Source organism: Thamnophis sirtalis, unplaced genomic scaffold (genome assembly GCF_051295495.1).
Source record: "Thamnophis sirtalis isolate CommonGarterSnake01/CBP01778 unplaced genomic scaffold, rThaSir2_p1.2 scaffold_3, whole genome shotgun sequence".
NCBI lineage: Eukaryota > Metazoa > Chordata > Lepidosauria > Squamata > Natricidae > Thamnophis > Thamnophis sirtalis.
The window spans coordinates 91,829,209-91,841,543 of record NW_028261383.1 but is presented as its reverse complement, the minus strand read 5'-3'; the positions used below and the strand labels follow the sequence as shown (position 1 = coordinate 91,841,543).

The window sequence follows — 12,335 nt, the reverse complement described above, 5'->3', positions numbered from 1 at the left end:
TTCTGAAGAAATGTTTAAAATTGCATGAAGGCAAACGTTTACACTCGAGTGGTAACTAGACTGTGACCATACAGCACACTAAACCAAAATCAAACAAATCACAATGATAACACAAGTTATCAGCTTTAGGCATATCTCAAGGAGGGTACTCATTGAACTCATAGGTTGCTTTCTGCTGCTTTAAAATGCAAATTATTTCACTGTACACAGTTAATGTATAGCCAAAGGAATCTTGAATGCATTTCTGGAATACTTTCATTAACATTTCATAGGGGGATGTTAAAGTAATATGTTCCTCATGAAGGGCAACAAAAAAAAACCACAAGAGCAGTTCTTGCAATTAAACCAGATTTAAATTAAACCTTGTTCAGTGCTGGTCTGGTTAAAGATTAAATGGTTTTAAAAATCAAGCATTTAAAGATAATTATTTGTCCCAGATATAAGAAAGTAAGCAAAGCTCTGAACGCCCTACATTCAAGAAATTCAGAAATGTGGACCAGAGAGCAACAGGCTTCATTTAGCCTCTGATTTTGATGGAGTTGACTGAAATGGCAAAAATTGACTACTTTGATTAAACAAAAGAACATAAGTACTTTAAAATGAGGACTCGGATTGTTGTTGGGGGCAATATGCTGACTCTGTAAACCGCTTAGAGAGTGCTGAAAGCCCTATGAAGCGGTATATAAGTCTAACTGCTATTAGTATTGCTATTGCTATATTGAATGACCCCCAATTTTGACATTGTAAGGAACAAATGAAAAAAACCTTCTTCCTACTTACAGTTTTATACTATGAACGATTTTACTATCCACTATATTGGATAATAGATACCTATTCTCCTCAAATATAGTATTTTTCAGCCTAGTTATAGTCCATGTGAACTATATGTGTACTCCTCCAAAAATTCTCAGCAATGACCTTGCTGGATAGGGAATTTTGGGAGTTTAAAGTCCACAAGATCTGGATTTGATCAGATTGAAAACACCACTTTAATATGTCTCCTCTTAACTCACTTTGCTGCAAATTAATAAATCTAAGCACTGTAGCTTTTTTCATAAAGCTGCTACTCTAGCCCCATAATCATATTGAACTAACCTTGGTTATATCTTTCTCAGCTCTCAAATTAGCCAAGGTTTGATGAAAACTTGTATGCATGCTCTAAGTATAGTATCACCAAAGATATATTATGAATTGGTACATTGGCTGAACTGCTTATCAATAGGGATTCTGTTCTCACTTCATTACATCAGTAACAAGATCTTACAAAAATGTATTTTATGCATGTGAAAAAGGTCATCTGTGCTTAAGTAAAGAAACAAAGTACAAGATCTACATTGCAGATATGTAAAAACCTTTAGATCTGGTTTGTTTGGTGACCAAGTCAATACAAAAGTCCAGATAACAAATTGTGCTAATAAGGGATAACTCCTGTATGAGCTATTTCATTTTCAATTCTTCCTTTCCTAATGTGTCCAAGCCTGGAATTTGCCTTTTGTTTTCTACATTGATCACAGAATGCACCGATGTTTGCCTAGACCTATCTGTCACATTTCAAAATCCTCCTTTTTAGGCTGTCTTCAAGAGATCCTGGTATATGAAAAATGTCTCTGTCTATATTAGAGCATGTCTCCTTAGCACATGCCCACTTCGTTTCATCATTTAAATCATGCTGAAAAGATTTGTACCTGGATTTGCAAATTAATTTGATTCAAACTGAAAGTTTCTTATTTACCAGCCAAGCCCACTTTATTTGGACAAAAAGAATAGAAACAGAACTGCAGCTTTATAGAATCTTCCTATGATGTATTAGTGTTATCATCATCATCAAAAAAAAAAGAATGTGTCATTGATATAGACACCTCTTCCATTACTTTAAGGAAAGGTTCAGGTCACCATTTGTCTAAAGTGGTATAGGGTTTCCTGCCTAAGCAGGGGGTTGGATTAGAAGACCTTCTAGGTCCCTTCCAACTCTGTGGTGCTCTTGCAATGAAAGGTATGTCCAAGTAAGCAAAGATATGAGCCCAAGTAGAACCTCAATATTCTACCTAACTTCCCCCATATCCTTTTCTAGTTAATGATATATTAACTTAAAAGTTGGCTAGGGAGCAGACATTTACTATTAGGAAGGATGATTGTTGTTTCAGTATATCTTAAATATACAATGATCATTTTACTGAACATTGAGGCTTTGAAACATTGGTATATTTTTTGTAAGAGATTCGGTAAAATTGCCTGCTTGAAATCATTTTATAATTCGTATGTCTGTTCAGAACATCTAGCATGAAAAGGTGTATTTAAAATGTAGATTCAGATAATATCTTAATGGCAGCTTTTTCCAATGTTTGTTCCTCCAGACATTTCAGTCTGCTGGCTAAGGAATTTGGACAGCTGAAGTCCAACTTCTGAAAGGCATCTAGGTTGAGGTGGCTGTTGTAGGTTAAGAGTATGAAACATACTGACCTCCAAACTACAATTTTGATATACTTCCTCTAACATGATCATTATTCAAAAAATATGAAAATTCATTCAGAAATATGTAGGAGATGCCATGTTGCCTTTCTCTACTTGAGGGATTTAGATCATGCATACATTCAGTTGAATTTCACCAGTAAGAATTAGTATTTTATAAATGTTAAAAGTCCTCTTATTACGCAAGAGGATCACCTACAAGCTTAAGCAGAAAATTAGTTCTCTCCCCCTTCGTTGTTTTGATTTAGGTTGAAGGATGTGTACTAGTATCCAAGACGTCAATATTTTCATATTTTAAAGCCAGGAACATCTTGAGGGCTGTTACAATCACCTGCATAGGCATTGGCCTGTTGCAATAATTCTGTGCAGGTGTGCACATCTGCAAAGGCGCGAATTCCAAGGCAATTTGTGGGGTGGAGCTGAGATTGAAGAAAGTCACAACAGTTCTGTCGAACATCCATTAGCTGTAACAAGCTGGCAGCTGGCAGTAAAACCTGAAATTTGAAAAAGAAAAGGCAACAAAGAATTAGCAATTGAAGTCCCATGTTGGCTCCTTCAAAAAAACAACCATATTGAAACATGATTTTTAAAAGTATTAAAGGCTAACCAATACTATAACACACCTGAGCAAGAAAAGAATTATATTTCTCTACTTCTTTAACATACTTCAGCCAAACAGAACAATATAACTGCAGCATACCCTGGGGTGCATTCATTCTCTTATTCCAGCAAGAACAATCCAACCCAGCTGGATCACACGGGAATATTACAAATCAGTAACTATTTTAGAGAGCTCTAACCCCAACAGGCATCAATAAAATTAAACCATCAGTCTCTAGGCCTCAATACACTTTGATTTTTAGAATAGATTAGAAAAAAGAAACTAAATAATAATTGGTTAAGAGAAACTAATAATAATTGGATTTTTTCAGCTAACATCCGTTTTTCAAGGTTTTAATATTCTCCTCAAACGATGAAGGACAAAATGTAAATATAATTAACAGCACGTTTCCCAGGACGGGGAGCATCTACATCCATGTTGCACTTCAATGATTAAGTTATTGGCGTATCATAGAACAAGAGCCAGCACTTTCAAAATTTGTTGGCAAACTGGACTGCCAAGACTATATCCTTTGGAAACCCCTTCACAGATCTCCTCAAACTGAGAGGAAAGGTTCAAAGGTGTTTCATCTCTTGTTCATCATCTTCCACAAAACTGGAAATCCTAAACGGCGAGTTCCTGGCACTCTGGTGAATAATGACTCTGAGAAGATGGAGACAGAGCTCAATACAGACTTTCCCTGACAATTCAAGGGAGCAGGAAGAGATGGAGATGGCTTCTTATCATGCTCCTATCCCTACTTCCTATTTCTCAACTAGACTATAACACCGGGTACTGAACGCTGACCTTTTGGGTGTCCATAATCACATTGCAGTGGACTGTAAAGTTCATTTCATATCTTTAGTTCTCAACTTTCATCATCCTTATTAAATGCTGCATGAACTGAAACACCAAACTAGACGAAACTATTATATTTTCATTGTCATGTCAAATGTAGCGCTCCAAAAGTACATTCTGTATTTTTAATCTCTTCAGAGATACTCAATTTCAAAAGACAACATCAACTTTGTATGCATATATTCACAGACACATTATAATAAATAAAATGACAATGATTCATTCTAAATTTCAACCTAAAATGTATTCTGTACTTTGATAATTTTTTTTCTGCCCATCCTTAAAAATGAAAACTTTCCAAAGTGGCTTACATAAGAAAAGCAGTAATAATTTTGTCTACTTTGGATAAATTGCCGTGAAAATTAGTGGATTTTTTGACTGAGATATGTACAATATAATACAGTAAAATGTACTAAGAGCAACAAAATAATGAGAAGGAAAAAAGATTTTAAAAGCCTATTTGATAATAAAACAAGGTTTATTGACCTCGGTTTCCAATAATTTGCACATAGTATATTCTTATACAACATTTTTCAGAACTAGAATACACATATATTCAGATCAATGATTTTGAACAACACAGGAAACAGCATTGGCTGAAAGAGATTTTTTTCAAGAGTTAGCAAAGAGGCCTCAGATATTCTTTAAATATTGCTTGAGGTATCCTTGCTACTTTCTGATGAGCACCTCAAGGACCCTTATCTCAACCCTACTATTGGTAAATGTTCCTTGTTCAAAATTGATCTCTGCATTTTAGTTATATCAGTAAGATTGAAAATATATTACCTCTAAGCTTCCTGTTATTTTGCATAGTAAGATTAAATATAGAAGTTGAAAATGGCTCTATTTCTTAAGGTTTTGAATATTATATATTTATAAATAATTTCAACTATTTTCTTATGTTGTCATATTTCATACTTAAGGAGATATTGGGATATTGTTTATTTTAGTTAAACAATAAAATTAAGAATCAGCTGAAAATCATCATCAAAAGCCTTGTAAGGTAGAAGGTATTCTACAGCTGATTCAAAAATAATTTGCAGGGCAGGGAGCTTCAAGGATCTGCCAAAACCACAGAGTAACCAAGAGATTCTTCTCAGCTTCCCTCACCTGGACATTCTCCTCTGTGACTTCTACCTCCGCTGTGTAGATATAATCTATTAGTTTGCTTAAGGTTAGTCCATCGACGTCTTTGATCTCTATCTTCTTTGCTTTGCTTTCCGTCATGTCTCCTGAAATGCGATTTTAGACATTATTTTAAGAGGCAGTCAGAGTCTAAGCTGGGAGAGTTCCCATTAGGTTCCATCAGTTTATCATCCTTTTATTTTAAAAACAAACTTTTTGAATAGCCAAAATTACATTTGGGAAAGTGACCAAATCTCTTTTTGAACGAAAAATTAGATATCTATTGTTTTGAGAATGCTGGAATCGTCAGAAGTTAGGACTAGACAATCTCCTGACTCTCTTCCATCTCTTCCAATCTCTTGCTTTCTACCTAATTTTCTCCTGCCCCCCCCCCAAAAAAGGCCAAAGCCAACATGCTTTCGTTTCTTTTCTGAAATGATAATTGAGTATTTTTATCCCCTCAACAGTTTTTAATTCCTTGGGGGGGGGGGGGGTCTGCTACAAAACTAGGTAACTGTGTTTATCCTCTGATTAAGAGCGTAATGATTGTGATTGTCATAGTGAAAGGTTCTTCAGTTTCCATATTCCTTTATATCCAACCCTCAGAACAGATAGTCTGAGTAAAGCCAGAGTGGACAAGAATACAGCAGTTGGGGATATATTCTATATATGTTTGGGGATGGATTTTAATTACCATATGTTTTGGAGTATAAGACACACCCTTTTTCCTCAAAAAAGAGGCTGAAAATCTGGGTGCGTCTTATATACTGAATACAGCATTTTTTTGCCGCCCGAAACCCCATCCCCATCACCAAAATGGTCGTGCATAGCTTGTACGAAGCTTACAGGGAGCTCCTGGGGGCTGGGGAGGGAAGAAATGAACAAAAAATGGGGCATTTTTTGCTCAATTTTGCCCCCCAAGCCCGCAAGAGCAGTCTATAAGCTTCCTAAAGGCTATCCATGGCCATTGTTTGCTTGTTTTTGGCCCCCACCCGCCCAGGAGCACTCTACAAGCCTCCTAAGGGCTATTTATGCCCTTTTTGGGGGGGGGAAATGGGTCATTTTGGGGAGGTTTGCAGAGTGCAAAAACTTTTTTAAAAAATTTGCCTCTTCAAAACCTTGGTGTGTCTTATACTCCGGTGTGTCTTATACTCTGAAAAATACGGAAGCTGGAGATGAAAAAAGTGAGGCTAGTATGATTGAATCTGAAAATCCAATCTGTATCTTTTCGTTATAAATTCTTATCGGTATATATGAGGGTTGTCAAGTTCTGTAATTTCTTCATAAATGAAGACTTTTATTATTTTACAGTCCTTATCTCAAATTGAAAAAGAAGTCAGTACACTTATCCACTACCCAAATGTTTTCCTTTTTCTCCCAAATGTATTTCTTGCTTGATGTTTCTAGAAAGGAGGAAAATGTTTTCTTGCCTCTCCTACACAAAAAGCGATTTTATCTATTACCCAAAACGAGGCCAAATGCCGTGAATAAGACAAAATCCCTGCATTCCGGGCAGTAGATAATTCCTTTGGATTTATCACTTGTAAGTTTTAATCATGGAGGACAACGTAATTCCAACCTATCACTGGCAATGAATTTCCTCAGCAAATATTCTACCAAATCATTAATATATGAAGTGTGAGCTTTAGTCTTTTTCTGTCACACACTCAGATATGTAGCAAATCCTTAGTTCTTCACCGAGTAGTAAAATGTTTGCCCAATACACTTGAATAATCTGCATTATCATGGAGCACTTTGCATTATCATAGCAAAGTATTTCAGCACAGAAACTGTTGTTCACTATTGTGTTCCATGTTACCTGTAATGTGTGGCAACATCTAGTCAACATTGCCTGATCTGGGGGGGGGGGGGGACAACAACAACTGAAGATTGGTAATTTATTATCTAATGTAATTATCTGGGGAGGCTTTTTCATTTTCAAAGGATGGTACACAGTAGATTTGAGAAAGAGAAAAGAGCAATGGGAAATATAAATAGGCGGAAGAGAAAAGGCACACCTGCCTTAAGGAGTTGCTGATAAAATAAACAAGAGCACTGAATATGCTTCAAAGCTTTTTCTCCCTTTGAATCTGCACAGCCTTTATGGGCCCATGCACAAAAAAGAGAAACTTTTTTTTTTAAGGCCTTATAAAATTGGCACATACTGTTTGGAAAAAAACTACAAGCATTATCAGGGAGGCTATGTGTTAAAATAGCAATATAATCTGCTTTCCTTGGTAGCAAAATACTGTAACAATTCATAGGGCAGGTAAGATTAATTAGCAGTAGATCAATTAACACTTGTGTACTCATGTACTTCGAACAATGAAGAAATGTAGATTAGTCTCTTATTTAGCACTTTGCAGGCAACCAAGTCCGTCTGTACAATCACAATGCTATAGCCATTAAATAATACTGAAGTGTTTTAAAGATCACTTCATAAAAACAAAATGTTTTAAAAACCTAGATTGTATCTACCAGTAACAAATGTCATACCCATGCACGCAGTTTCACTTCGTTTGCTCAAGCAAAAAGAAACCTTGAGTTTTTAATGACTGTGATCAAAAAGCTCATTATTAATTGTAAAATATAATGCTGATGGAACATAGTAAGTGAAGCAAGATGGTTAGTGAATTGTAGTCTGCAGAGGATTCACTCCAAGGGTGATGTTGCACTCCAAATGATTTTTTTTCTGTTTTTTGGGATGAAGTCATAACCCCAGTTGCCATAAAGAGATTATAACATAAGGCAAAAAATGGAGAAGAGACAAAAAATCATGGAGCTTGAATTTGTTTTAAATCAATGAGTTCCAGTCATCACCTTGATGCTCAAATAAAGGTGTCACCCTCTATCACAGGTATGTCCAGCTCATAGTTCTAGACATCTAGTAATGCGGTCTCACAAGATAGCAATCGCAACAGCACTTAAAACTTACATATTGTTTCACAGTGCTTTACAGCCCTCTCTACAGAGTCAGCATATTGCCCCCAACAATCTGGGTCCTCATTTTACCGACCTCAGAAGGATGGAAGGCTGAGTCAACCTTGAGCCTGGTGAGATTTTAACTGCCAAATTGCAGGCAGCCAGCCAGCAGACAGCAGAAGTAGCTTGCAGTACTGCATTTTAACCACTGCGCCACCCCGGCTCTTTACAACCCAAAGATTGTAAACTTTTAATATTATTATGTGATTTATATACATTAACTATAAGTAGTCCCCGACTTACAACCAAAATTGAGCCCAAAATTTCTGTTGTTAAGTGAGACATTTTAAAGTGAGTTTTGCCCCATTTTACGACCTTTCTTGCCACAGTTATTAAGAGGATCACTGGAGTTGATTAGTTAGTAACCCGATTGTTAAATGAATCTGGCTTCCCCATTGTCAGAAGGTCGCAAAAGCGGATCCCATGACTTTGGGACAATGCAACGATTATAAATATGAGCCAATTGCCAAGCATCTGAATTTTCATCACATGATCATGGGGAAACTGTTGTAAGTCAAGGACTACTTGTATATATTCCTCTTCAGTCAATGCAGCCCAGGCAAGCCAAAAGATTGGACACTTATGCTCTACCATCAAAGCCAGTCCAATGGCAGCCTTTATAAGTATAATCTTTATTGTCATTGTACTTAAATACAATGAAATTGGTTGTGCGAAATATCCCCCCCCCAAAAAGCATACACTAAGAAGAGTATATTGATTTTAACTTGCACTATCTCCACAATCAAATCCACAAAGTGAAGCTCCACAGCCATAAAACATTCACTAACAATGAGGAATATTGGCTTATACTGTAAGCCAGGGGTGTCTAAATGTGAGAACTTTAAGACTTGTGGACTTCAACTTCCAGAATTCCCCAGCCAGCATGGGAGTTGAAGTCCACAAGTCTTAAAGTTCCCAAGTTTTGACACCCCTGTGTAAGCAATATACTTCGTGCCCCTTTTTCCTTCTTCTGATAGAACACTTTTGAACAAAGACCGTACCTCCATTTAACATCTCTCATCCATATAACAGCATCCCATGTAACACCACCAAGAAACATTCTCTCTTTGCTCTTCCCGAAATAAGAATAGTTATTTGTTTGAAAAACAAATTTACCTGTAAACATTGCACAGAAATATGGGCTGCAAGCTGCTAGGACAATACGGTGGGCTTCGATTTCAATGTCTTCAGCAACAATTACCACGTCGCAAAGGAGCCGCTTGCTGTGAACATATCAACAATGATGGTTTCAGAACTAATCTGGCAAATACAGAACTATTAAATAAATGCTAAGTAAATGTAGGCTGTAGCTGCCATGCTTCTTTACATTTTTATTAGGATCTACAGTATATGCTACCTATTAGAATAAATCTTCTCAGATAATAAAAGTTACAAAAATATAACAACAAAGTAATAAGAAAAGCAATCATACAATAACCTACCCATCCCCAATTCCAATGAGCCAGTGTCATGTATGCAGTGCCCTTGACTGAATTCAATTTCTATTACAGGCTAAGGTAGTCGTGTAAGCTTTAAGAGGACTAAAGAGAGAAGGCCTAACAAACATCCCATGGAAAACAATGCCACAAGCAAATCACAACTGAGAAATAGCACTCCCTTGTCCAATGTGGTGAAATGAATAATGAGCTACAAAAGCAGGCCTCCAGTGCTAACTATTTATCATGCAGATTGGTCAACTGATCTCTCAGTTCAGCCTGCTTTTCTCTTTGCAAATACGGTCAACTTAATGTGGGCTGAAGAGTGGTCTGAAAGTGATGTAACATGACACAATGTGGTTACATGCATTAGCAAGCAACATTAGCACCATTTGAATTTTCCGAATGGGATAGAGCTACCTACTGCACATTACAGCATGATAACCTAGAGCAGTAGAGGTGGGTTCCGGCAGTCGCTACTGCCAGATTGTTTGTGGACGTGGCAAACTTTGGAACGCGCATGCATAAAACCCCAAAAGATGGTGCCACCTATGCCGCCACCTGGAGAACCGTTTCAAGGGCGTGGCAGGCCTAGGTCGCTGCCGGTTCCAGCGACTCAGGCCGCCAAACCACTACCAGTTCAGCCGAACCGGTCTGAACCGTTAGGAACCCACCATTGTAGAGCAGCCTCCTATTCAATTCGGTGACATTTCATAGTTATTGGAACAATTCCTAAAACGCTCAGATTCTAGTTTTTCAACAAAGAATTTGAGATGCAGCAGTTCCAATTCATTGAAAGCTGCACTACAAAGCATGGACAACTAAAATCAATCTAAGCTGGTAAAAAGCATTCCTAACTTTCACTCCTATCTCAGACTTCTTAGCTAGTGTTGAATCTAGAACTCATTATTTGGCCCATCAGAAGTACAATTTTGATTAAAATCTGGTGTAAAACTCAATCTGAAATAGCTAGTTTCCCAATCCCTACAATCTCTATCTTTCTGGATTAATTTTTCACTAGTTTACCCTCATCTGTCTCTAAAAACTTTCTAGTTACTTTTTAAAGCTTAGTTTAGAGCAGGACAATTGGCCAAAAATAAAGATGAAGTTAATTTCAGCATTGTCCAGCTCCTTAAACTGGTATAGGTACCGTATTTTTCGGAGTATAAGACGCTCCAAAGTATAAGACGCACCTAGATTTTAGGGAGAAAAACAAGGGAAAAATGTCTGCCTCTGCCTCTCAGCAATTTGGCTCCTTGCAACAAACAGTAGAGACAATATACACTGTTTGTAGTGTTATATTTCAGACTATACTTGTACAAATGTTATTAAAATTGATGTGCTTTCTGGAAGTATAGTTATTCTCTGGTATTTAAAAGAGTAGCACTTCTTAAAACAATAGCAAGGGGCCTCTTCACATCAAGCATTTATTTTAAAAAGCTTTTTTCATTTTGTTAAGTTGCCTAGAATAATAATAAAGCAGTCTTTAAAAAATATGTCTAATAATTTGAACATTCTATGGGCATTTATAGTTGTTGACTTACCTCCTTGCAGCAAACAGCCTGATTAGCACAAGGGGAAAAAAATCTGCCTCCCAGCAATTTGCCACGGGGAGCAAACAGCAAGTTTCATTTTCAATTTATCCCAATCATCACCTGTTAGAGGTTGCAGGGATTGCTATAGCTTATTGAAGCCTCCGCAAGCCCCCTATTTGCTGCAAAGAGGTAAATTGTTGGGAGGCAGAGGCCAAAGGGTGGTGGACGGTGGGTGGGTGGGTGGGGCTACATTCAGTGTATAAAACACACCCTAATTTTCACCCTCTTTTAGGGGGGGAGGTGTGTCTTATACTCCGAAAAATACGGTAGTTCTTGACTTACAACCACAATTGAGCCCAAAATTTCTGTTGCTAAGTAAGACATTTGTTAAGTGAATATTTGCATCCATTTTACAACTTTTCTTGCCGCAGTTGTTAAGCAAATCACTGAAGTTGATGGGTTAGTAACAAGGTTAAGTGAATCTGGTTTCCCTATTGACTTTGCTTGTCAGAAAAAAAAATTTTTTTTTAATTTATAAAATTTATTTTTAAAAAGGTCACAAAAGGTGATTACATGACCTTGGGACACAGCAAAAGTCATAAGTATGAATCAGATGCCAAGCTTCTGAATTTTGATCACATGATCATGGGTATGCTGCAAAGATCATAAGTATGAAAAACGGTCATAAGTCACGTTTTAAGTTACGTTATAACTTTGAACAGTCACTAAATGAACTGTTGCACATCGAGGACTACCTGTATTTTCATCAATATATTTAACATCCACTTTTATATTATTTCGAATTTGCATTGCATAATTGCTGCAAGCTAAAATGGATGATCCCAAGGACACCATTACTCAGAATTAGCATTCCCCATTTACCCCCGTGCTTGGTTTTTAAAATAGAAAGATCAAGTGTCTTATTTATCTACATAATGGCTCAAATGTACAGATTATTTCATTTTTTTTAAAAAAAAACTTGTTTCATATACATTGCATTTGCGTGGGCTCATCCGGGGATCAGCAAACATTAACAGATCAGGATAATCAATAAGTAAACATAATTTAATGATGTTGGAATTTTCCAGCTCCAGAGCTATCAAAATGGCAGGTCAAATCAACCATCCATTCTTGGACTAGCTCGCTTGACAGGGAAGACTCCAGAGTGCAGCTGGCTTTTAATGTCACCAGCACTAAAGAATCCCGACCTCTATGGGCAGATGGTAGCATCAAATCTCGACAGCTAGTATAGTATATCCCTTTCTTAAAAAATGTTACCGGAGGCAGATGGGCTTTTCTCTTTTTCCTTTCCCTAGATTGATTCAGTGG

General features: G+C 37.0%; 1 protein-coding gene across 2 annotated transcripts in view; it reads right to left on the bottom strand.

Moving 5' to 3' along the window:
- The window catches only part of KLHL3 (kelch like family member 3), a 46,700-nt gene that overhangs the window by 21,055 nt on the left and 13,310 nt on the right, over nucleotides 1-12,335 (bottom strand). For both annotated transcript variants that reach the window (XM_014069766.2, XM_014069767.2), the window contains exons 3-5: nucleotides 9,152-9,258; nucleotides 5,039-5,160; nucleotides 2,801-2,963 (exon numbers count right to left, since the gene is read on the bottom strand). In XM_014069766.2, the coding sequence (XP_013925241.2) occupies nucleotides 2,801-2,963; nucleotides 5,039-5,160; nucleotides 9,152-9,258 (392 nt within the window). The remainder of the gene's footprint in view (nucleotides 1-2,800; nucleotides 2,964-5,038; nucleotides 5,161-9,151; nucleotides 9,259-12,335) is intronic.